The sequence below is a fragment of the Salmo salar genome, chromosome ssa16, assembly GCF_905237065.1.
Source record: "Salmo salar chromosome ssa16, Ssal_v3.1, whole genome shotgun sequence".
NCBI lineage: Eukaryota > Metazoa > Chordata > Actinopteri > Salmoniformes > Salmonidae > Salmo > Salmo salar.
This window is the reverse complement of record NC_059457.1, coordinates 76,914,275-76,939,882: the sequence shown is the minus strand read 5'-3', so window position 1 is coordinate 76,939,882 and position 25,608 is coordinate 76,914,275. Positions and strand designations below refer to the sequence as shown.

The 25,608-nt window shown below is 44.4% G+C and overlaps 1 protein-coding gene across 2 annotated transcripts in view; it reads left to right on the top strand.

Moving 5' to 3' along the window:
* LOC106574735 (lysine-specific demethylase 6A) overlaps positions 1-25,608 on the top strand; it is a 53,557-nt gene that overhangs the window by 12,447 nt on the left and 15,502 nt on the right. Inside the window, exons 3-20 of one of the 2 annotated variants that reach the window (XM_045697930.1) lie at positions 7,027-7,135; positions 8,247-8,296; positions 9,426-9,484; positions 9,886-10,006; positions 10,630-10,684; positions 16,544-16,578; positions 17,179-17,272; positions 17,403-17,628; positions 17,991-18,210; positions 19,071-19,205; positions 20,874-21,005; positions 21,193-21,270; positions 21,379-21,486; positions 21,674-22,042; positions 22,251-23,041; positions 23,262-23,391; positions 23,602-23,707; positions 24,438-24,643. In XM_045697930.1, coding sequence (XP_045553886.1) covers positions 7,027-7,135; positions 8,247-8,296; positions 9,426-9,484; positions 9,886-10,006; positions 10,630-10,684; positions 16,544-16,578; positions 17,179-17,272; positions 17,403-17,628; positions 17,991-18,210; positions 19,071-19,205; positions 20,874-21,005; positions 21,193-21,270; positions 21,379-21,486; positions 21,674-22,042; positions 22,251-23,041; positions 23,262-23,391; positions 23,602-23,707; positions 24,438-24,643 — 3,024 coding nt within the window. The remainder of the gene's footprint in view (positions 1-7,026; positions 7,136-8,246; positions 8,297-9,425; positions 9,485-9,885; positions 10,007-10,629; positions 10,685-16,543; positions 16,579-17,178; positions 17,273-17,402; positions 17,629-17,990; positions 18,211-19,070; positions 19,206-20,873; positions 21,006-21,192; positions 21,271-21,378; positions 21,487-21,673; positions 22,043-22,250; positions 23,042-23,261; positions 23,392-23,601; positions 23,708-24,437; positions 24,644-25,608) is intronic. The other variant, XM_045697931.1, reaches the window with a different exon arrangement.

The window sequence follows — 25,608 nt, the reverse complement described above, 5'->3', positions numbered from 1 at the left end:
AGACTTCAGCGGGCAAATGCTCACCTATGATGGCTGCTGGCACACTGGAGAAGTGTGCTATTCACGGATTAATCCAGGTTTCAACTGTACCGGGCAGATGGCGTGTATGGCGTCGTGGGCGAGCGGTTTGCTGATGTCAATGTTGTGAACTGAGTGCCCAATGGTGGGGTGATGGTATGGGCAGGCATAAGCTACCGACAACAAGCACAATTGTATTTTATCGATTACATTTTGAATGCACAGATACCATAATGAGATCCTGAGGCCTTTGTCATGCCATTCATCCGTCGCCATCAGCATGTTTCAGCATGATGATGCACGTCCCCATGTCGCAAGGATCTGTCCACAATTCCTGGAATCTGAAAATGTCCCAGTTCTTCCATGGCCTGCATACTCACCAGACAATGTCACCTATTGAGTGTGTTTGAGATGCTCTGGATCGACCTGTACGACATTGTGTTCCAGTTCCTGACAATATTCTGCAACTTTGCACAGCTATTGCAGAGGAGTGGAACAACAGGCCACAATCAACAGCCTGATCAACTCTATGTAGAGATGTCACGCTGCATGAGGCAAATGGTGGTCACACCAGATACTGACTGGTTTTCTGATCCATGCCCATCTATTTCTTTAAGGTATCTGTGACCTGTGGATGTGTATCTGTATTCCCAGTCATGTGAAATCGAAACAAGCAGTTCATGCTTGAAAAGTCACAAAGTTAAAGCAGTTCTACATGGAAGAGTGGGCTGAAATTTCTTCACGGCGACGTGAGATGGATCAACAACTACAGGAAGCGCTTGGTTGGAGTCATTGCAGCTAAAGGTGGCACAACCAGTTATTGAGTTTAAGGGGGCAATTACTTTTTCACACGGGCATTGGGTGTTGCATAATATGAAATACGTGTGGAGTTAATCTAATATTAGATTTTTGGTCTGATCACATTCAGTATAATTTATTTTGATGCAAAAGTAGAGACCTTCTGGAAAGGGGTAAATACCTCTTCACGTGTGTGTGTGTGTGATGCTTTGTGTGATTAGCTACCAGCTACGGCACAAAACGACACTGACACCAGCAACTGCAGCATTTATTGTATCTATAAATGTGCTCATACTTGATTTTGAACTCGATTTGTATTCGCAAATGCGAGTGAAATGCTTGTACTGTAGAGCCCTGACCACCTGCCAATGTGGCTGGTGAAATAGACATCTTACCTGCCAAAATCTACCTGCATTTGGCAGGGGTTAATTTTAGGTTCTGGAATGTACCCCTTTTTGTTTTGCCATATACGGTACAACAGACATTTACGCACGTCTCTTATCTGGTCTGCATAACACACAGAATGTAACCAAATGACTGGTCCCACAGAGGGAACTCCTTTTGTAATGGAGTTAGTTGCTGTACACAGACAGTATACCCACGTTAGGTTCTGTTCTTCCCCCAGCCCATTCTTTGCCTTCTGAGTGATCTAACACACCTCAGTATTGCCCACTATCCCTCAACGTTGATGAATATGGAGTTGGCCAAGGGCATACGTGAATCTCGTCAATCACTAGTGTTATTGGTTCACTGTCATAGCACAAACTCCCCTGAACTTGGTAGTCCTGTTGAGTGACAACTGGACGTTCTATCCACCTCACCCTCCCCAAACACACACGGACACGCACGTTTCAGAGACCAATAGCTAATGCTGTCATCGAGTTAATCATTGGCTGGTCATTATCAACATTCTTTAAGTACTCGATCTGCAAACAGTTTTGAATCGGTCTTGTTCAAACAGACGTTTTATATTTTTTTCTATCTCTCTCTTGCTTGGTGAGTGACTGATCTAAGAGCTACCCAGATATAGGGCCTAACTGTAAAGGACACCAGAATTGGCAACAGTGAATTAAACATGAGAGAAGTTAAGCGGATCTCTTAGGCAAGAGTCATTCCACTTGTGAGTGTTTGTGGCTAATATGCACTTACAGCTGAAGTCAGAAGTTTAAATGTATTTGGCTAAGTTGTATGTAAACTCAGTTTTTCACAATTCGTGACCTTTTAATCCTGGTAAAAATTCCCTGTCTTAGGTCAGTTAGGATCACCACTTTATTTTAAGAATGTGAAATGTCAGAATAATAGTAGAATGATTTATTTCAGCTTTTATTTTTTTCATCACATTCCCAGTGGGTCAGAAGTTTACATACACTCAATTAGTATTTGGTAGCATTGCCTTTGAATTGTTTCACTTGGTTCAAACATTTTGGGTAGCCTTCCACAAGCTTCCCACAATAAGTTGGTTGAATTTTGGCCCATTCCTCCTGACAGAGCTGGTTTAACTGAGTCAGGTTTGTAGGCCTCCTTGCTCGCACACGCTTTTTCAGTTCTATCCACAAATTTTCTATAGGATTTAGGTCAGGGCTTTGTGATGGCCACTCCAATACATTGACTTTGTTGTCCTTAAGCCATTTTGCCACAACTTTGGAAGTATGCTTGGGTCATTGTCCATTTGGAAGACCCATTTGCGACCAAGTTTTAACTTCCTGACTGATGTCTTGAGATGTTGCTTCAATATATCCACGTAATTTTCCTTCCTCATGATGCCATCTATTTTGTGAAGTGCACCAGTTCCTTGTGCAGCAAAGCACCCCCACAATATGATGCCAGCACCCCCACAACTTGATGCCGCCACCCCGTGCTTCAAGGTTGGGATGGTGTTCTTCGGCTTGCAAGCATCCCCCTTTTTCCTCCAAACATAACGATGGTCATTATGACCAAACAGTTATATTTTTGTTTCATCAGACCAGAGGACATTACTCCAAAAAGTACGATCTTTGTCCCCATGTGCAGTTGCAAACCATAGTCTGGCTTTTTTATGGCGGTTTTGGAGCAGTGGCTTCTTCTTTGCTAAGCGGCCTTCCAGGTTATGTCGATATAGGACTCGTTTTACTGTGGATATAGATACTTTTGTACCAGTTTCCTCCAGCATCTTCACAAGGTCCTTTGTTCTGGGATTGATTTACACTTTTCGTACCAAAAAGCACGTTCATCTCTAGGAGACAGAACGTGTCTCCTTCCTGAGCGGTATGATGGCTGCATGGTCCCATGGTGTTTATACTTGCGTACTATTGTTTGTACAGATGAACGTGATACCTTCAGCCGGTTGGAAATTGCTCCCAAGGATGAACCACACTTGTGGAGGTCTACAATTCTTTTTCTGAGGTCTTGGCTGATTTCTTTTGATTTTCCCATAATGTCAAGCAAAGAGGCACTGAGTTTGAAGGTAGGCCTTGAAATACATCCACAGGTACACCTCCAGTTGACTCAAATGATGTCAATTAGCCTATCAGAAGCTTCTAAAGCCATGACATCATTTTCTGAAATTTTCCAAGCTGTTTAACCTCTATGGGCTAGGTGGCACGTCACCGTCCCACTCTATTCAACAGCCAGTGGAAGAGCGTGGCGCGAAATACAAAACCTCAAATGCAATCATTTCAATTTTTCAAACATACGGCTATTTTACACCATTTTAAAGACAAGACTCTCGTTAATCTAACCACATTGTCCAATTTTCAAAAAGGCTTTACAGCGAAAGCAAAACATTAGATTATGTTAGGAGAGTACATAGCCACAAATAATCATACAGACATTTTCCAAGCAAGCATGTATGTCACATAAACCCAAAACACTGCTAAATGAAGCACTAACCTTTGATCTTCATCAGATGACACACCTAGGACATTATGTTATACAATACCTGCATGTTTTGTTCATATTTATATCCAAAAACAGCTTTTTACATTGGCATGTGATGGTCAGAACATGCATTCCCACCCAAAACTTCCGGTGAATTTACTAAATTACTCACCATAAACGTTGACAAAATACATAACAATTATTTTAAGAATTATAGATACAGAACTCCTTTATGCAATCGCTATGTCAGATTTTAAAATGGCTTTTTGGCGAAAGCACATTTTGCAATATTCTGAGTACATAGCTCAGCCATCACGGCTAGCTATTTTGACACCCGCCAACTTCGGGGCTCACTAAACTCAGAATTACTATTAGAAAAATTGTATTACCTTTGCTGATCTTCATCAGAATGCACTCCCAGGACTGCTACTTCCACAAATGTTGTTTTTGTTCCAAATAATCCATAGTTATGTCCAAATACCTCCGTTTTGTTTGTGCGTTCAGGTCACTATCCAAAGGGTAACGCGCAAGCGCATTTCGAGACAAAAAAATTCTAAATGTTCCTTTACCGTACTTAGAAGCATGTCAAACGCTGTTTAAAATCTATTTTTATGGTATTTTTCTCGTAAAATAGCGATAATATTCCATCCGGACAATAGTGTATTCATTCAAAGAGGAAAAGAAAAAACAGCATGGTTGTGGGACCGCGCATCTCCAATCTCTTAGTCACCAGGCAGACCACTGACAAACTGAGCTACCATACTCTGCCCAGAGACAGGGGACGCCTCAATCAGCTTTCTGAAGGCTTTAGAGAGCCATTGGAAGCCTTCGAAAGTGCAACATAACCCCAGAGATACTGTAGTTTCGAAAGGGACTAGAAAGAACTACAAATTGTCACAGGCCACTTCCTGCTTGGAATTTTCTCAGGTTTTTGCCTGCCATATGAGTTCTGTTATACTCACAGACACCATTCAAACAGTTTGACACTTCAAATAATAATAATATGCATATTCTCGTTTCTGGGAAAGAGTAGTAACCAGTTTAAATCGGGTACGTTTTTTTATCCGGACGTGAAAATACTGCCCCCTAGCCCAGACAGGTTAAAGGCACCGTCAACTTAGTGTTTCTGACCCACTGGAATTGTGATACAGTGAGTTATAAGTGAAATAATCTCTCTGTAAACAATTGTTGGAAACATTACTTGTCATGCACAAAGCAGATGTCCTAACTGACTTGCCAAAACTATAGTTTGTTAAAAACCTCTTACATCTAGATGTTCCGCTAGCGGAACACCGCTCCAATATCCAATGATAGGGTGTGGCGTGAATTACAAAGTCCTCAAAAATCCCAAAACTTCAATTTTTCAAACATATGACTATTTTACACCATTTTAAAGACGAGACTCTCCTTTATCTAACCACATTGTCCGATTTCAAAAAGGCTTTACAACGAAAGCAAAACATTAGATTATGTCAGGAGAGTACCCAGCCAGAAATAATCACACACCCATTTTTCAAGCTAGCATATATCACAAAAACCAAAACTACAGCTAAATGCAGCACTAACCTTTGATGATCTTCATCAGATGACACTCTTAGGACATGTTATACAATACATGCATGTTTTGTTCAATCAAGTTCATATTTATATCAAAAACCAGCTTTTTACATTAGCATGTGACGTTCAGAACTAGCATACCCACCCAAAACTTCCGGTGAATTTACTAAATTACTCACGGTGAACGTTCACAAAAAACATAATTATTTTAAGAATTATAGATACAGAACTCCTTTATGCAATCGCAATGTCCGATTTTAAAATAGCTTTTCGGTGAAAGCACATTTTGCAATATTCTGAGTAGATAGCCCGGCCATCCTGGCTAGCTATTTTGACACCCACCAAGTTTGGCACTCACCAAACTCAGATTTACTATAAGAAAAATTGGATTACCTTTGCTGTTCTTCGTGAGAATGCACTCCCAGGACTTCTAGTTTACACCCAATGTTGTTTTGGTTCCAAATAATCCATAGTTATATCCAAATAGCGGCCTTTTGTTCTTGCGTTCAAGACACTATCCGAAGGGTCACGCGCTGGCGCATATCGTGACAAAAAATTTCAAAATATTCCATTACCGTACTTCGAAGCATGTCAAACGCTGTTTAAAATCAATTTTTATGCGATTTCTCGTAAAATAGCCATAATATTCTGACCGGGAGACGTCGTTTTCGTTCAAAGACTGAAAATGTAAAATGGACTCTTCACGTGCACGCGTGCGCCCGTTTCATTGTTCTCAGATCGACCACTATCCGAATGCGCTACTGTTTTTCAGCCAGGGACTGCAGAGTCATCATTCCCCGTTCTGGCGCCTTCTGAGAGCCTATGGGAGTCTTAGAAAATGTCACGTTACAGCAGAAAATGTCACGTTACAGCAGAGATCCTCTATTTTCCATAAAGAGGCTATAGAAGGCCAAGAAATGGTCAGAGGGCACTTCCTGTTTAGAATCTTCTCAGGTTTTGGCCTGCCATATGAGTTCTGTTATACTCAGACACCATTCAAACAGTTTTAGAAACTTTAGGGTGTTTTCTATCCAAATCAAACAATTATATGCATATTCTAGTTTCTGGGCAGGAGTAATAACCAGATTAAATCGGGTACGTTTTTTATCCGGCCGTGAAAATACTGCCCCCTATCCTAAACAGGTTAACAAGACATTTATGGAGTGGTTGAAAAACAAGTTTTAATGACTCCAACCTAAGTGTATGTAAACTTCCGACTTCAACTGTGTGTGTGTGTGTGTGTGAGTGTGTGTGTGACAGACTGTGACATACTATCTGAAGGAATGTTCTGGTGCATTTCTTAGTTGCTGTTTGTGTATATTTAGTGATTGTGCTCTCTTTCAGAAGCCATGTCCTCAGAGAGCTGTTACTCAGAGTGTAGAGAAACACTTTATGGGTTTCTAGAGTTCAGCAGCAGTCTTCCAGGAGTGGGTGTGTTTAATGTGTGTGATTAGGCCTTAGGCAGAGCCATCCCTGTGAGTGATGCGCATCTCGCTGTGTTTTTTATTTTCCAGTGGAAGAAGTCCAAATCGAAACATGGTCCAACACACACAATGAATGGAAATCCATACCATCGCTCCCATTTATATGGACGTTGATAACTGATTGAAAAGAGTGGCACCCTATCCCCTATATAGTGCACTACTTTTGACCAGGGCATATGAGGCTCCAGTCAAAATTAGTGCACTATGTAGGGAATAGAGGGCCGTTTGTGACGCATCCCATGCGAGACTTCCTGGTAAGAGACACTGCTGTCTTTGTTCATGTTGAGTTTCTTCTTGCTGTATTTGTCCCCAGGCCGTTCGTTCCTACGATTCTCTCATCTTGAAGGCTGAAGGAAAAGTGGAGCCAGAGTTATTCTGCCAGCTAGGCCACTTCAACCTCCTCCTGGAGGAGTACGCTAAAGGTGAGATGATGCCCCTCTTGCTCTCTCCCCCCCGTGTGGACATTGTTTTGCGAACATTAAGTCAACATTTCTACATGCCGTGTGGCATTATTCAAGTGTGTTAACTTCTGTGCAGCATCAGTGGGGAGATAACATGATGCCGTCCAGACTCCCAGTGCAGCCTAAAGTCAAGTGGAGCAGGCAGGGTGCTTTCACACTTTAATAAGGTGGACATCGGCTGCACTGATAGACTGTTGAACCGTGAGACACATTTGACAGAAGTACCAACGGTAACAGAAATGATAGTTCTGAACCGTTTTTCATGTTGTAGTATTGGAGAAAGTCCAGAAGTTTCAGTATAGCGTGCAACACCAGTGTCTACTCTGGTCTTGGCACATGGGCTCCAGCCAACAGCTGGCAGAGTGCAGGTAGGCTAGTCTACCCAATGAGATTATTGTGAGAATATTTGTCAAATGGCAGTCATGCATCGATCAAGCCCCTTGAAATGTATTGTAACAGAACATGAAGATCACCGTGCACTTTCAGCACCCTGTGACGTTCATCTGGAGTTCCCACTGGGCACAGATGTCTATTCCACATTGGTTCAATGTCGTTTCATTGAAATGATGTGGAAACAACGTTGAGTCAACCAGTGTGTTATTTCATCTGTAGCCTAATAAACTGCATGGTTTCTCGAGTCATAGTGGGAGGACCAAGCACCATATCATCGCATGACTTCCAAGTTTACTTCCATATGAATGTTATTAAAATCAGTATTTGTGCATAAAGGCATTTCCACCAGCATTTCTCGCATAATTAATTTGAGACACAAAAAGATCCCACCGTGTTGAAAGAACAAGTTATCTATCCATATTTATAAAACCATATTGAATTGTGCATAAAACAGTATGAACATGGTTTCTGTCACACTCGATTTCCTCCCTTTATTTGTTATTTTTACCTAGTCCCCCCACCTGGGTTAAAAGCTTTATTAAACTTAATTTCAGTTAGATGCAGTTGACCCCAACTTGGCATTGCTGAAAACAAAGCTGGTCTTATAGCAAAGTTAGTTGGTGTTAACCTTTTGGTATGTCTGGTATTTAATATCCCACTTCTTTCTCTCTAATCACAGCATTATCAGCATACCAGAGGTACTACAGCTTACAGTCCGACTACTGGAAGGTGAGAAAGTACTACTGACGAACACACACTCTGAAAGCTTCCGCATGCTTTGGTTTCGGCTGGTGCCTATTCAAACTGAACAAACGTGCTCACAAACTCCCTTAAAAGACCTTCGCTTGGAAAAACTAGAGAAGGCGACAATAGCTCTGTTTGTCCCTCTTTAGACGCAGTAGCCAGTATACACTTCCTCAAAATAGTCAGAATTAATTTAACTCAAGGTCTTTCATTTCATTTTTATGTTTTTGTCAGATCTTAGTCGTGTAATTTACATCTAAGATGTTTGGTGCCGTGTTTCTCAAGTGAAATGTGCATGAAAACGAGTCGCCTATCCTTGATGACAAACACTTAATTGAAGAATCCCTACAATTGACCAAAGACGGACAAAGAGGCGTAGACTTTGGCTCAACTTCAGCTTGCCTCGAGAAAAAATGTAGCGTGCACGAATGGCTGAAACACCGTTGCCAAAGATCACAATGAACAAACACATCACAAAATGTCGTCGTAATATATGAACGAACTGGACACCTTTACTCACGCACACACACGCTCCTATCTGTGGAGCTCTTATAGTAGTAATGTCTCCATTCTACTTCTACTGCAGATTATGTTCTGCTCATGTTCATCCTCAACCTGCCAAGGGATAGATTAACCCATTCACATCGCACTGGCCAACCAACCAGACACAGGAAGTGTGTGTGGTTATGATTCAGGGGTTTGTCTGGAGGCACGCTGTGGGTTGTGGCTTTCAGATTAGACTCATTCTCTGCCGTTTTCTGTTTGAGTCGAGAAATCTGTGGTGAGGTGTGAGCATTTGGTAGGCCTACATGGTGATTCCGTTTGAGCGTCGGCCAGCAGAGAAGATCCCCAAAAGGCATCTGTAGCGCAGTAACCAGTCATTGCACAAAGAAAGACTTCTATTGCTTGTGGTTAAAATGAATGGTCCATACCTAATGACGACAGATTAAGACAGATACCTTGCAGAGTGGGTTTCTGGAAGGGCTCCTATGCAGACGACATGTCTGGACTGCAGCCATTTTGAAAGCATTTTATGTGTAGGCGTGTGGGTGTGTGTGTGTGGCCTGTAACTAATTACTCTTAATGGTGCTCCGTGTGCATCTGCCTCTTCCAGAATGCTGCCTTCCTATATGGCCTGGGCATGGTCTACTTCCATTACAACGCCTTTCAGTGGTGAGTAGCTGTCTTATACTACCTAAGTATGGAGGACTAGATTATGATGGTATTATAACTGTCATGTGTGTGCATGGGAAAGAGATGTGTATGGTTTCCATGGTGACGCCGTCACCAGTTGCGTCCCACATGGCACCCTATTTCATTTTATAGTGCACTAGTTTTGACCAAGACCCCTACGGGCCCTGGTGGACAGTAGCGCATAATGTAGTGAATAGGGAGCTAGTTGTGAAGAAACCATGAAGATGTCCAGTTTTAATCACGTGATATTCTCTCCTCTGGAGGGCCGTGGTCTCTGTTCAACACTGCAGCGCTGACTCTTCATCTTCTCTGAGTGGCGTCTCCCATTTCTAACTTGGAATATACTTATCTCTCTCTCACTCCCTCTTCTCCTCCCCCAGGGCGATTAAAGCTTTCCAGGAGGTGCTCTACATCGACCCCAGTTTCTCACGAGCCAAGGAGATCCACCTGCGACTCGGCCTCATGTTTAAGGTCAACACCGACTACGAGTCAAGTCTAAAGGTACTCTGCCTGCCTCTCTCCTCCACCAGTGGAGCCACCACAACATTTCCCACAGTTAGGACATCCAGGGAGGAATGTTAGTGTTGAATGATGTTTTATTTTTATAGGTTGGCACCTTGTTCTATTGATGGGGGTGGGGGCCACCAAAAACCTGGACTCATTATGGGGGTCTCAGTGGCTCGTGGGTCTGTGTACCCACATCCATACACACACATGCAGTCAGATACAGCCCTGGCCTTTTGGGGATCCTACGCACAAAGTTGTTAATTTCATGAAATTCTACTCATTCTGCCATGGGGCGGAGATAAATGTTTGCAGTTTTCGATATCTGAGACTGACACACAAAATCAATGGGGGACTGTAGAGAGAACTTGCAGTGTGCAATCTATTCATCAGTTGCCCTCGCCCTTGTTCGTTTTCTCCTGCTCTCTAATTGCAGTGCAGAAAGTGAGCAAGGAGAGAGGCAGCTTGCTGAAGAATTGATTTCCTTGTCTGAGTCTGACAGTCAGGGGAAAGGAGTGTCTCAGTGCATGGGGATTCATGTAAAGGAATTACCTTTTGTTTCCGTGTATTTCTTGTCTTTCAGTGGATGTTAATGCCTTGATATTCTGTTCTGTCGACAGCATTTCCAGCTGGCTTTGATTGACTCCAACCCCTGCACTTTGTCCAAAGCTGAAAGTAAGTAGTGTGAATAAAGCTAATTCGGGATGCAAGTTTCTTTTTTTTAAATGCATGTTTAAACACATGTTGATGGTCATTCGAGATTTAACTACAGAAATGTACTGGACAAATTGGCCAACTATGTTGATTGAGAGTAGGGATGGGCATGTGTAATGGAGTACTCAAACTGATGTCAAAAAAAAAATATATATATATATACTGTAAAACTATTTTGTGAAATGTTTGTCTTGAAGACAACGTTAATTTGCTTTGACTCTAGTGTTCCATTTGTGCATTTGCAGGACACAACAAAAAATAAACCAAGCCAAGCATCACACAGTTCTGCTCGCTAAATTCCCTTTCCCCCATGTGTCTCTCTCACTCAATTGCGTACCGACCGCTCCCTCTACACACGCATGCTGTGTGCGCCTACAGAAATAAATGCCTATTAAAACCATAGTCCATTCAGAAAGTATTCAAACCCCTTGACTTCCACGTTTTGTTAGGTTACAGCTTTATTCTAAAATGGATTAAATAAAACATATTCCTCATCTACACACAATACCCAATGACAAAGCGAAAACAGGTTTGTTAACATTTTTGCAAATGTATTAAAAATAAACTGAAATACGTTATTTACATAAGTATTCAGACTTTGCTATGAGACTTGAAATTGAGCTCAGGTGCATTCTGTTTCCATTGATCATCCTTGAGATGTTTCTACAACTTGATTGGATTCTACCTGTGGTAAATTCCATTGATTGGACATGATTTGGAAAGACACACACACCTGTCTATATAAGGTCCCTGTAGTTGACAGTGCATGTCAGAGCAAAAAATAAATCCATGAGGTCGAAGGAATTGTCCGTAGAGCTCCAAGACAGGATTGTGTCGAGGCACAGATATGGGGAAAGGTTACAAAACATTTCTGCAGCATTGAAGGTCCCCAAGAACACAGTGGCCTCCATTCTTAAATGGAAGAAGTTTGGAACCACCAAGACTCTTCCTAGAGCTGGCTGCCTGGCCAAACTAAGCAGTCGGGTGAGAAGGGCCTTGGTCAGGGAGGTGACCAAGAACCCGATGGTCACTCTGACAGAGCTCGAGTTCCTCTGTGGAGATGGGAGAACCTTCCAAAAGGACAACCATCTCTGCAGCACTCCACCAATCAGGCCTTTATGGTAGAGTGGCCAGACGGAAGCCACTCCTCAGTAAAAGGCACATGACAGCCTGCTTGGAGTTTGCCAAAAGGCACATAAAGGACTCTGACCATGAGGAAACAAGATTATCTGGTCTGATGAAACAAAGATTGAACTATTTGGCCTAAATGCTAAGTGTCAGGTCTGGAGGAAACCTGGCACCATCCATACGGTGAAGCATGGTGGTGGCAGCATCATCCTGTGGGGATGTTTTTCAGTGGCTAGGACTGGGAGACTAGTCAAGATTGAAGGAAAGCTGAACGGAGCAAGGTACAGATAGATCCTTGATGAAAACCTGCTCCAGAGTGCTCAGGACCTCAGATGGGCGAAGGTTCACCTTCCAACAGGAAAATGCCCCTAAGCACACAGCCAATACAACGCAGGAGTGCTGGCTTTAGAGGCTCGACCGGACCGGGTTATGTGTTGTGAAGCTAGCCACAATAAGGATTAGGCACAATAGTGGAATTTGAGGTTTGCCTTCAAAATAAGTTTGACAGTGATGCAAATGAATAGAGTATAATTATGCTGTACTTTTATTTTGAAGGCTATCCGCACATGCCACTTGTGGCTAATCCTTATTGTAGCTAGCTTGACATAGATGGGTCAGACCACCATTTAATCAAATAAGAACCGTCTTATAAGTTAGGGTTATGTTAGATGATGACAGCTAGGTAACTATAGCTACTGAAACTGATGTCGTTTTGCTGTGTTTTGGGGGAAGGACTTTGTTTGCATCCATGAGCTAGCTATCTTTTTTTTATGACCAGGACATAAAAAAGACATCTTTACCACCATCGTAGCATACGTATCGATTTGTAAACAAATAAAATACGAGTGATGGTGTAATGACTACATAAAAAATTATGGACGCGTTAAATTATTGTATGACGTGCAGTCATATTCAGGTCCTGATTGGTCAACAAGCTTATTTGACATGCAAAGACCTAAATGGCATTCCATAGAAATCCTGGTTGAGAATGAAACGACTAAACAAATGAACAACGGAACAGCACAGCAAGTGAAAGAAATAGGTTTGGATTGTTTTACTGGTAATGGGGACATGCGTAAATGCCAACAAAATAACTTTTTGCTCAGTGTGGTGTATGTGTGTGTGTGTGTAAACATTTTTATTTAACTAGGCAAGTCAGTTAAGAACAAATTATTTACAATGACGGCCCAGACGACACTGGGCCAATTGTGCTAAGCCCTATGGGACTCCCAATCACACGGACACCGCGGTCAAAGGCTCTGCATTTCAGTGCAAGAGGCGTCACTACAATCCTTGGTTTGAATCCAGGCTGTATCACATCCGACCGTGATTGGGAGTCCCATAGGGCAGCACACAATTGGCCCGGGGTAGGCCGTCATTGTAAATAAGAATTTGTTCTTAACTGACTTGCCTGGTTTAAATAAAGGTTATACACACACACACTGACCAAAACTTTATTTTGTTGGCATTTACGTATGTCCCCATTACCAGTAAAACATAATGAAAACATATTTATTTCACTCACTTGCTGTGCTGTTTCATTCTCAACCAGGATTTCTATTGAACACCATTTGGGTCTTTGCGTGTCAAATTTGACGTGTCAAATAAGCTTGTTGACCAATCAGGACCTGAATATTACTGCACGTCACAAAATCATTTAAGTTATTACACATTGATTACACTATCACTCGTATTTCATATGTCACAATGATTCGTCTACATATGTTATGATGCTGGTAATGTTCTCTTGTGCACCTACAGTGCTGGTCATAATTATTTTTATTTTTTTAAAGCTAGCTAGCTCATGGATGCAAACAATGTTCTTACCCAAAACGACATCTGTTTCAGTAGCTATAGTTAGCTAGCTAACTATATAGCTAGGTGTCATCTAAAATAACCCTAATTTATAAGACAGTTCTTATTTGATTAATGGTGGTTGAACCCATCTATGTGAAGCTATCCACAATAAAGATTGGCCACAATAGTGGACTGCGGTTACAGTATGTCAAAGTAATCATTTGAATCACTGTCAAATAGTGGAATTATGCCATAATTTAATAGATCATGCTAAACGAGGTTGGAATGTTTATATAAAATCAACTTGTTGATTTGAAATCACACTGGATGTATTATACTTTAGAATTGCATTGGGGGCATAATTATTTCACTGTATAGCCTTACCTATGGATTGTGGATCAATGACATGAGGTGTCAGTCTACTCAGTGACACCCAGAGAACATTAGCTCTTATTGTGGGACTCTGAAACAACTATGAATTGAGCCACATTTTGTCAACCTACGTGTATTGAACACTATTCCAGAGGGAAAACAAAACTGCGTGGATGTTTTGGAGTCTGATAACTCTGAGGAGGACGTTGGGAAAAAATATATTGGGTATTGAGTAGACTGATACACCATTTCATTGATCCCCAATCCTTAGGTAAAGCTCTACAGTGCAATATGTATGTCAATACACACAATAGGCTGACTGGGGAGGTGATTTCACAGTCCTGCGATAAGAGCTATAACGCCAATGTTTGCGTAAACTCTTCACAGTTGTGTTCTGTGGGTGTCACTGAGTAGACTGATACTGCATTTCATTGCTTCACATTCCAACCTTGTTTAACATTTATCTAGTATAAATATGTCATGATTCCACCAATTGTAACCAACATCACTTTCAAAGAGGTATTTTTATTTTGAAGGCAAACTGCGAATTACACTATTGTGCCTAATCCTTATTGTGGCTAGCTTCACAACACAAACCGATTTGGTCGTGCCTCAAAAGCCAGATGATGCTATCTGGCTGCTTATAACGTTAGCTTTGGGCAACAGGGTTAAGTAGCTGGCTAGCTGTTTATGTTCATGAACTGAAGTTCAATTTCAATAGGTGAACAACAAGTGGCTACCTAGCTACTACTTACAAGGATTCCTAAATCATTGCTAAGAGTAGTAAAAATGACTGCAGTTTCTACTGGTCATTGTTTTCAGGCTGGTTGTGTTGGTGCTAGCTAGCTACCCCTGAAGTTGCGGTCGAACAAATAATAAACACATCGTTCGTGGCCGATGTTTGCTTTTTTGTACAGCTTTGACAGTGCTACTGATCGTAGTGGTGGCACTTGGATTGCATGTGCAAATTCACGACACAACATTCTATAATAGAACTGTTATTTGACGTGTCAAATTAAAAACGTATTTGACGTGCATCTTTTTTGACATGCCAAGACACCAAACGGCGTTCCGTAGTATGTCGTCAAGCTAATAGCAGTGATGCTATTACTGTGTAACTCCGGTAGGGAAACATCTGAAAAATAGCGCACTTGGTAGTGTGTACCGGTGCTCGACCAGTCGTGAAAGCCAACATCACCCACGACAGAGAACGGTTGATTGTCAAGGGCAATGAATTCCATTATCTTGGCATTAATGGATTTGGCCTTTGAGTTGTCTCGCTGAAATGTTCTTACTCTTTCAAATGACTGCTCGACTTGTTGACTGCTCGATCCACACAGCAGACATTGTGGGCTAGGTTAGGAATGCTGTGTTGCGCGTGTCGTGCAAAATTTTACTTGGCGTCATTACATCGTGTACCTACATTATATAGGTATGCACGTCAGTTGGCGTTAAACTAGACATCGGGCTGATACTGACCTTGGCATTTTAGCTAATATCGTCCGATTCCAATATGTTCACTGACATATTGTGCATCCCTACTGATAACGAATCCTAATTGCTAAGTTGCCTCATATATTCAGGCAATAAAAAAACAAGTGCCATTTTTTTAAAATGAATTTGTTGAAACTGATATCATAGACTTTTTTTTTTTTTTTTTTTAGCTTTAACTAGGCAAGTCAGTTAAGAACAAATTCTTATTTACAATGACGGCCTAGGAACAGTGGGTTTAACTACCTTGTTCAGGGGCAGAACGACAGATTTTTACCTTGTCAGCTCGGTGATTCGATCTTGCAACCTTTCGGTTACTAGTCCAACACTCTAACCACTAGGCTACCTGCCGCCACGTGACGTGTATGTGTAGGCCAGTGACAACACATCTCAATTGAATCTATTTTAAATTTGGGCTGTAATGCAACAAAATGTGGGAAAGGTCAAGGGGTGTGAATACTTTCAGAAGGCACTGTAGCTAACCCAACAACTAACAATGTATTTGATCAAAGTGAAAGGAGGTGGCGTGGTAAGGTTTATCTAGCATGCCGAATACATTACACTGCATGATATTATTATTGTTGTTTCATTTGGCTTTCTCCCCCTCTACTGGCTCCGATCGCCTGGAAACTGTTACCTAGGAGACCCCAATACCCGTCCCGCTGGAGTGTTTCTAATCAGGCACACGGACAAACACACACATCCTCCCTCTCTTTCTCTCTCACACGCATTCTTTCTATCTCTGTTACACACACACACACACATCCTCTCTCGGTCTTTCTCACACACACGGGTACATCAAGGGCAGTCTCACCTCTGTGTATCAGGCTGGTTGGGCTCATTCACTCTGCTCAGAGACACAGCACAGCTCTGCAGATAAGTCAACCTGCTGCCATCGGAGGAGACAGCCTAGCAGCTCATCTTTTCAACACAGTGGATTAACTGCAATCGTTTCTCTGTTTACTGGAGTCGTTCCATTTTGACCAGAATTTTGATGCTGAATGTTGGTATTTCTGTCTTTCTCTTCCTCAGTTCAGTTCCACATCGCCCATTTGTATGAGATTCAGGTAAGCCTTGTCCTTTTCCTCTCATCTCATTGAATTGTGTTTGTACTGTATCTACGTGCTTTCCTTTTCAGTAAGTATTCAACAACGCTGTTCAAGAATAAGTTACACTTACCCTAAAATATTAACTATACAACTATTCTATGCTAGCTAGCGTTTTAGCAGCTAGGCTAATTGATCCAAGAGAGCCTTGTGTTGTGATCAAATGACCACGCATCATAGAAAACGGATGGGTTTCCCTCTCGGCCAGTTCTGTGTGGTTGCCATGGTAACAGGAGTCCCTATCTCTCTCGTGTGATTCGTCTTTCACACTGCTTTGGCTTAAGCAGCAGCTCTTAATAATAATCGGACCATGTTGGCTGGCTGACTGCAGTAGCACCACAGGAGTGCAGAGCTGTCGGTCAGTCAGTGTTCTGCTGTGTCAGTAGGACGTTGCTGCAGCAGAGTCATTTCATCCAGCAGTCTGTTGGGAGTAAAATGTCTTGGTGCAGGCTAGGGACACTGCTTAATCTGTCAAATATGGCACGTCATTTGTTATTCTCACCCTCCTTTTTTCCCTCTCTCTTTCTCCTTCCCTCGCTCTCGTTCTCCCGTTTTCTGCAGAAGAGATACCGGGCTGCCAAGGAGGCGTACGAGAGCCTTCTGCAGACGGAGAATCTTTCAGCACAGGTGAAGGCCACTACCCTGCAGCAGCTAGGTAAGACCACACACAGCTGATGAGAAGAATGACTGGGTCTGGCACTGAATAAATGGATGGATGAGATGATGGCTAGTGATGGGAAGGTTGACCTATTGTTCTGTGTCTCTCTCCCCCCCCCCCCCACTAGGCTGGATGCACCACACGGTGGAGCAGCTAGGAGACCGAGCCAACAAGGACAGCTATGCCATCCAGTGTCTGCAGAAATCACTGGAGGCAGACCCCAACTCGGGACAGTCCTGGTACTTCCTGGGCAGGTGCTACTCCAGTATTGGCAAGGTCCAGGATGCGTTTGTCTCCTACAGGCAGTCCATAGACAAATCAGAAGCCAGTGCAGACACTTGGTGTTCAATAGGGTACGCATTAGACCGTACATCTTCTCTCTCGATCCCTCTTTGTTTTGCTCTGCTATCACTCCCACTCCTCTCCCTCTCACCATCCCATATCTCTCCCTCCTTTGTCATTCCATCTGTCACCCTTTCCACTCCTCTCTATTTAACCCTTTCCACCCCTCACTGCTGGGTTCTCTACTCTTTTTCTGTATTTAACCCTCCACCTCTGACTGCTCTGTCCTCTCCACCCCTCTTTTTCTATATTTAACCTTCTCCACCCCTCTATCTCCCCCTCCCTCTCTCCCCCTCTTTTTCAATTTTCAACCCACTCCCCACCACTTTTTCTCCCTGTCCCTCTCTCCTCAATCATTTCTTCTCTCCAATAGTGTTCTGTACCAGCAACAGAACCAGCCCATGGATGCTCTGCAGGCGTACATCTGTGCAGTGCAGCTGGACCACGGCCACGCTGCCGCCTGGATGGACCTGGGCACGCTCTACGAGTCCTGCAGCCAGCCGCATGACGCCATCAAGTGCTACATCAATGCCATGCGCAGCAAGGCCTGCTCCAACGCCACCGCGCTCACACAACGCATCAAATGCCTGCAGGTGAGGAGAGAGGGAGAGACTCAGGAGGGAGGTGTTCAGTCCCAAATCAACCCCAAGCTCCCTACCGCTTAGATGGTTAGGGGAGGGGATACTTCTGAGTTCACTGACCACTGGCTGGGTGCTTTCTTTCACCTGTTGTAGATCTGAGAGAGTTTGGACAGGTGTCAGTAAAGTGGGAATGATTTAATCTAGCCCTCTTGTTGACTAGGAGTTTCCACCACGTTTGCTCCCATCCTTTCAGAACTAAAATGGGTGTTCAGGGGCTAAGAGTTGATTTTGGACTGGGTAAGAGGGTGGGAGAGGTCTGAAGACCCACTTTGAATCCCACTGCTGGAGAGACCTATGATCTGAGCTGCTGGGCTACTCAAACTTGACTATTCTGAACTACAGATTGTGGAAACCATTTTCGGAATACCAGAAGGCAAATCTGTGTGTGTTCAGTGGAACCTGGCTCCTCCAGTCCCATACCCCATGTGTCTTGTCCATTTTGATGTAAAAACATTACCCCGCATTCATCTGTATGTATGAATGAGGGAACATTCTCCAGTCACCAGTATTTTGAGCATAATTCCCTGGCATTAAGACAACGTGATGGTTTGTTTTAATGATTATGTGTTGTGTAAATTCATTCAAAATGCACATATGACCCCCAACATGACTTCCCTGTTTGGTTGACCTCTCTACTAAAGACCATAACGGGCAAACATATTCGATCCTCACTAACAGATGGGGCCGCTGATATGCCAAGCTAGTAGCTAACCGGCTACATGAGAGCGACCGTAACAAGACAATAACATTTTGATCGCAAGATCATTTTTAAGTCATTAAAATGTTGTTTTCACACGTTTTCCATTCCATAGGCTCAGTTGAGTAACCCCCAGGTCACTAGTCTACAGAGTAAAAGTAAAATGCTTCCTCTTATTGATGAGGCCTGGAGTCTACCAATCCCAGCAGAGCTAACCTCCAGGCAGGGTGGCCTGAACACTGCACCGCAGGTGAGACCAGATAGACCACTCCCCCCACACACACAACCCTCTACACACACCACCGCCAACGGGCAACACATCACCTGGAGCTTCTCCATGAGTCTTCCTGTGGAGTAACCGATGCCTAGAGCAGTCATAAGAACCAATTTATGCTCACAATCTGGAGAAGTTAGTGACTGAAAAAATCCCTGGTAACAGTCGTTCATATAGCTGTACCTGGTGTGATTCTTAGGTGTAGCTTGTTAAGGCAGCGATCTAGTCATGGTTGGCAAACTAGTCATTCAGCGACTTGACACATGACATGCAAATGTTATGACGTGATTTGTCACAATTTCTTGTTATGACTGCTTAGGGCTTTTGTTATGACTGACAGGATCAAGGGAAGTGTTGCCCATCCCAATCCCCTCCTCCCTTCCCCAAACTCCCTGACACAGCCACAGGCCAACCTCACTACCCACTGTCTACCAGTATCTGTTATCATGGCTTCACAACTCAAAGAACCAATTTGGGTAAATTAAATTGGTTTCATTTAATTTCTCCATTCAAAAATAATACATTTTAATTGTGACATCCAGTGTATTTGCACAATATAAAAATACATATTAAAAAAAAAACGTGCTATTCTACACTGAGACGATTGTTGAATAGCGGCAAGACATCAGTTGTTTGTCGTTGTGATTGGTGAGGTTGTGCCTCAGTAGAATAGTTCCAGGTTGACATTCTTCCTCTCATTCATCCTGAGGTCATCAGGTGCCTTGCTGCCTCTGAAACCTAGCGGGGCCCCCTAGTGTTGCAGTACCATTCATTCACTTTCATTATAGACAACATTAGTTCTAGTGTGTGTGTGTGTGTGTTCGTTGAGTACAATGTAATTCTCAGCATCAGACTATACAAACTGAAGCCGTCTTCAGATGTTAGTTTTGGGGAGGAGACAGGTGAGGCTTGTTTTCTTTCACTTGTATTCATAAAAAACAGGTTGTTATGGGTTCAGGTGTTCTGATTAGGACCACAACCCATGTTTTCAACAAATCCATTTTCATGGAGGATGACAATTCACACCTGGAGTTGCCTTTTTGAACATTTGGATTATTTGGTTTTTAAAAGCTGCAACTGCCAAGGGCATAGCGTTGTGGTATGATCAGGCAAAGCCTTTGTATGGCCAAGCGTCTTTGTTGGCGATGAGACTTCGTCAACGTGGAAGGATTGACAGTTTGTGATGAGAAATTCCACTCTACCGGTCATGGAAACATCTTCAGGGTATCATTGCATATTGTTTGGTAAAAATGCAGGGAAGAAATGTGTACGTGTTTTGAAGTCCCAACATCACCCTCCTGCTTTTGTTCTCCCTCTCTAACTGCCTATCCCTTTATTCTGTCACTTCCTCTCTATCCTTCACTTTGCGTTCTGCTCCTTGCTACCTGCCCTTTAATTTTCCCTGCGACCCTCTTCTCGTCCTCTATCGCTCTCTCCTTTTATCGCTCCATCTCTGCCTGTGATCTACCCCTTCCTGTCCCTTTCTCTCTTCTCTCCTGCATCCCTCCTGTATTTCCCTGTCTTTCTGTGCACTATCCCTCACTACTTTACCTTCTATCATGTTTTCAACACCCTTCACTGCCCTCCCTTGCAACCCCTTCACTCTCTCTCCTCCTTCTCCTCCCCTTCCCTCCCTCTCTGTAGGCGTGTAAGCCCCAGCACAGCTCAGAGGGAGGGGGATCGGGCCAGGCTCTGCCCCCACACGTGGGCCCTATGGGCCAGGGGGAGGACCAATCCAGCCCTGCCAAGAGGAGGAGGGCCTCCAGCCCAGCCAAGGTACATTACACTATATTCAGATGGAGGTCTGATGTGTTTTTGTAGAACAGACATGATTTGTCTATCAGGTAGCATAGGAAATCATGTGAGCAGTATGTTACAATATCACTCGCATCCATTTAAATATTTTAGGTTGGCTGAAGATGAGGAATCTCTCACTCCTAACTCTCAAACACTCCTTTTGCAGAGCCAGCCAGATTCCTGGGCTAGTAACTCGGCACAGCAGCCGGTCCCCAACTGGTACCTGTCGCCACAGAAACTGCAGGTAAACACACACTTAACAAACCCTGCCCTGCCACTCACACCTGCGTCCCCCTGCTGATTTTGTCTCTACACATACACACACTAATCTGTACATCCTCGGTGCTCCCAGCTCCTGGACCAGTTGAGGAGTAACCGGGCCAGTCTGAAGCCCCTGCAGCTGCAGATGCTGGAGCAGCTGGAGGCACAACTCAACCTAATGCAGCAGCACCAGCAGCAGGTACACACATACACACGCTTATTACCCCCAGATGTTTACCTGATGGCCTGCAAGCAGTATACTGTATGTCTCTTCAAATTATTCTAATGTAGAGTAGTAATATATTGACTAATTCATGTTAATCCACTGAAAGTGCTGCTGTTAATTAGACTAAACCCTTATGTTGTGATTATGTTGTATTCTACAGATGAGACAGAATGCATCTGGACAGCTGCGTCCCTCCCTCCCCAACGGCCCCTCAGCTACCAACTCTCTTCCCCCTCCTCACTCTAGTCTGCCCCCCTCCCGGCCCCACCTGGCCCCTCAGGGCTCGTTGCGGCCCCCCTGCCCCCCTCGACCACTGGCCAACGGGCCTCTGGCAGGCGGGACACCACACGGACACTCTGACACTCTTTCTGTGGGCAATAATAATAATAATGATGATGACCCGGTGGCGGCCACAGGACCCAACGGAGACGTGCCTTACCTGCAGCCCGGCGCACTACTACCTCACACCTGCACAAGCACCCAATCACAGGACACAGCGCGCCGGGCCCTGCACCTAAACTCCACTCAGGTAGGACTCTACCTGTTCACTCTATTCAGGTCTGTGTGAAGCTCATATAGGCTCTGACTGAACTGCTATTATTTTCTGTGCTAGTTCTTGCTTCGTTATCTCAATGTTCCTTAGTGAGAAGAGAACTAGACCGACTATATGTTCTTTAGCTACAGTCCTTATTCTGATCTAACGGTGGGGTTCCCACCCTGCTCCCGTCTCCTTACAGGGGCTTCAGAAGGGTTCCGCACCACATTGGGCGGGTCCTAATGGGGATGGGTCTCTCTCCTCCTCTGGGGGGTCAACCCACCCCCTCTCGCACCCACAGACGCCCCACAATCAGGTTGGACATTCCGCCACCCCGTCGCCGCGGCAACAGGCTCTCAACCACCTCCCGTCCCCCCCTTCTCCCCCTCACTCTGCTACCTCAGGTGGAGCACCCGGCACCCCTTCTACCAAAGAGAGCACGCCCCTCGGCAACGGCCCCGCAGCCACGGCAACAAAGGGGCCTGGGGAGACAACGACGGCCAATAGCACTGCCGCGGCGGAAGGCTTATCCAATCACATACAGTCGGCGGCGGGAGACGGCGGGATGAGCAACCGGTCTCCTCACCACAGCTCAGACAATCCTAAGGGGGGCGACCACACCCCCACCACCTCCGCCCCCCACAAGAAGATCAACAACATCCACCCGGCCGTCTCCTCGGCCGCTTCCTCCCCCATCTCTGCCATGTCCACCGCCACCCCCTCGCCCAAATCCACCGAGCCCGGCCAGTCGACGGGCCCGCACGGCCTCAACAGCCCCTCCACCACCAACGCCGCATTATCATCAGCCGGCCCCGCCACCGTCGTCAATGGCAACGGCAAGGGGGGCATCTCCGAGGACTCCCAGAGCCCGTTGAAGGCGGACCCCCCTGCCACATGTCGCAGACCCACGCCACCCCATGCCTGCACCCCCCCATCATCCTCTTCCTCCGTGTCCATCTACCCCTCCTCCACTGACGTGCTCAAGGCCTGCAGGTTAGACTGGGGGGGACCCAGTACCATTTCTTCTTGGGCTGTAGGAACTTTTTGATTGTCTCCCTCTTTTGGGAAGATGTCGTATTGCATTTGTTGGTAGAGGGAACTGTCAGAGCAGAGATTATACTGTAAAACCAAGAGGCTAATCTTGTTTGTACCTTTTTCTCTCTTTGTCCATCTCTCTATTTGTCGCTCATTTCCCTGTTTTTCTCTCTTTCAGAAACCTGGGGAAGAACGGTCTGTCTAGCAGCAGTATCCTGCTGGATAAGTGTCCCCCTCCTCGCCTGCCCCCTCCTCCCTCCCCAGTCCTGCCCAAGGACAAACTCAACCCCCCCACACCAAGCATCTATGTGAGTATGGAAGAAAGACTTCTTGTCATAGTATAATAATGAAAGGGGAATGTTTTAGTCAATGTTTTGATTCTGATGAGAATCTTACAAATGTATATACACTCAACATTCAAAGGGTGGTGTTTTGAAGACGTGAGATATATATATTTTCAATTGAAATAATGTTGAATGTCCCTTAAAAAAAAATGTTATTGTGTATTTGATCCCCAGCTGGAGAATAAGAGGGATGCCTTCTTCCCTCCGCTGCACCAGTTCTGCACAAACCCCTCCAACCCTGTCACCGTCATCAGAGGGCTGGCCGGGGCGCTCAAACTGGGTGAGTCTACCATTTCTACTGCCACCTGCTGGTTAGGACTGTCATTACAATACCCGGTTTTGCCTTTTCTCATTTGGGCAAAAGTCCTTCAACCACCCTCTCTCCTCAGTGACCTTGAAACCGGTAAGTGGTGGAGGAGATGTTCATTTGTTAGTAGGTGAACGGATGAGTCCTCCCCCCCCTCAATAGCCATCTTTCATCAACTGCTGCTCTCTCACGGTCTAAGACACTGCATCTCAGTGCTAGAGGCGTCACTACAGACCCTGGTTCGATTCCAGGCTGATCACAACCGGCAGTGATTGAGAGTCCCGTAGGGCCCAGCGGGTTAGGGTTTGACCGGGGTAGGCCGTCATTGTAAATAAGAATTTGTTCTTATTAACTGACTTAACCATTTATTTATTTAACTAGGTATGAGTATCTTACCTGATTCCTTCGAAGAGCTTTAAAATTCTCCCTCTTTGCCGCCTCTCCTCAATTACCTTTGACCTTTTTCGAAAAGAGGCGAGAGAGGACGCAAGAGTTGAACCAATTCAGTTGAGAAATGCCCCATGAAAGAGTCCTTGGTGCTGACCATTCACTTTGATGTTGCACTTATGCAAGGCCCAATGCAGCTTGAGCATTAGCAGGTTTCCATGCCCTTTATTTGAGTGAGTGCCTGCTTCCACCCCATGTTCACTCTCTCTCGCTCTCTTTTTCATAACCATCTCCTACCTCTTTCCCCCTCTCTCAGACCTGGGTCTGTTCTCTACTAAGACCCTAGTGGAGGCTAACCCAGACCATCTGGTTGAGTGTCGTACCCAGCTGTCTCAGCCCGCTGACGAGAACTGGGACCTGAGTGGCACCAAGAAGATGTGGCGCTGCGAGAGCGGCCGAGCTCACACCACCATCGCCAAATACGCCCAGTACCAGGCTGCCTCCTTCCAGGAGTCACTTCGGGTTAGTAGAGGGACATACACACACCCCCCCCCCAGGGTTTCCGTTAGGAAAATGTGGCGCTGGAGAACGTGAATGGAAAGATGTAAATTTACCGGATCCATATGCATTGGGTGCGTAGACCGTTAAGGCATCCACCCACGGTGCTCAGAATGACAGAAATCACATGTAGATTATGGTAATGTAGCTTAACAGAACATGCAACTCCTGTAATGAAGCAGACAATAAAACATCATATTCAAACATTTGCCAAAATGCAATTTGGTGGGAAACACCATTCTAAACAGGTCACCTGGTAGCAGTTCCATATGTGACTGATGAAAATCTCTGTTAGATCCCCCCTCTTTCTAAGTTTCTAGAGGCAACAACTAGGATGGGTTGTTAATATGACTAGGATGGTGCCTTGGCTTCTGGACAACTAAAGAAAGTTGATCTGAAAACCAATAGAACAGTAGATAGATGGCATAGTGGTGGGTCCAGTAGGGAAGTAGATGTAATAATTACACCTGTCTGTAATCATTCAAAATTCTTCACCAGAAAGCATGACTTGGCCACAGAGGGATCGAGGATCATTAGCTTATTTTGACAAAAATATCTGATTGTTTCAAATCACAAGCTCGGGAAGCCCGTAATGTGGCCAACCCGCATGGCGATGAGCCTGAGTTGTGGCTGTCAGTAGAAAAACATCTCAAATGAAGATAATGTGTGTTGAGTATCATTTTAAATGTTTAGACAAGAAGAAGGGGAGGGGTGTGTGGCGAAGATGGAGACGAGTCGCTCTCCAGAATGACTCGGCTGTTGCTCGCCAAATCGTACGCATTCATTTTTTTATTGTGTGAATATTTTTTATTTTTATCAATTCCCCATTAGACAGTACCAGTCAAAAGTTTGGCAACACCTACTCATTCAAGGGTTTTTAAATTTCCAGTTTTCGTCATTGTAGAATAATAGTGAAGACATCAAAACTA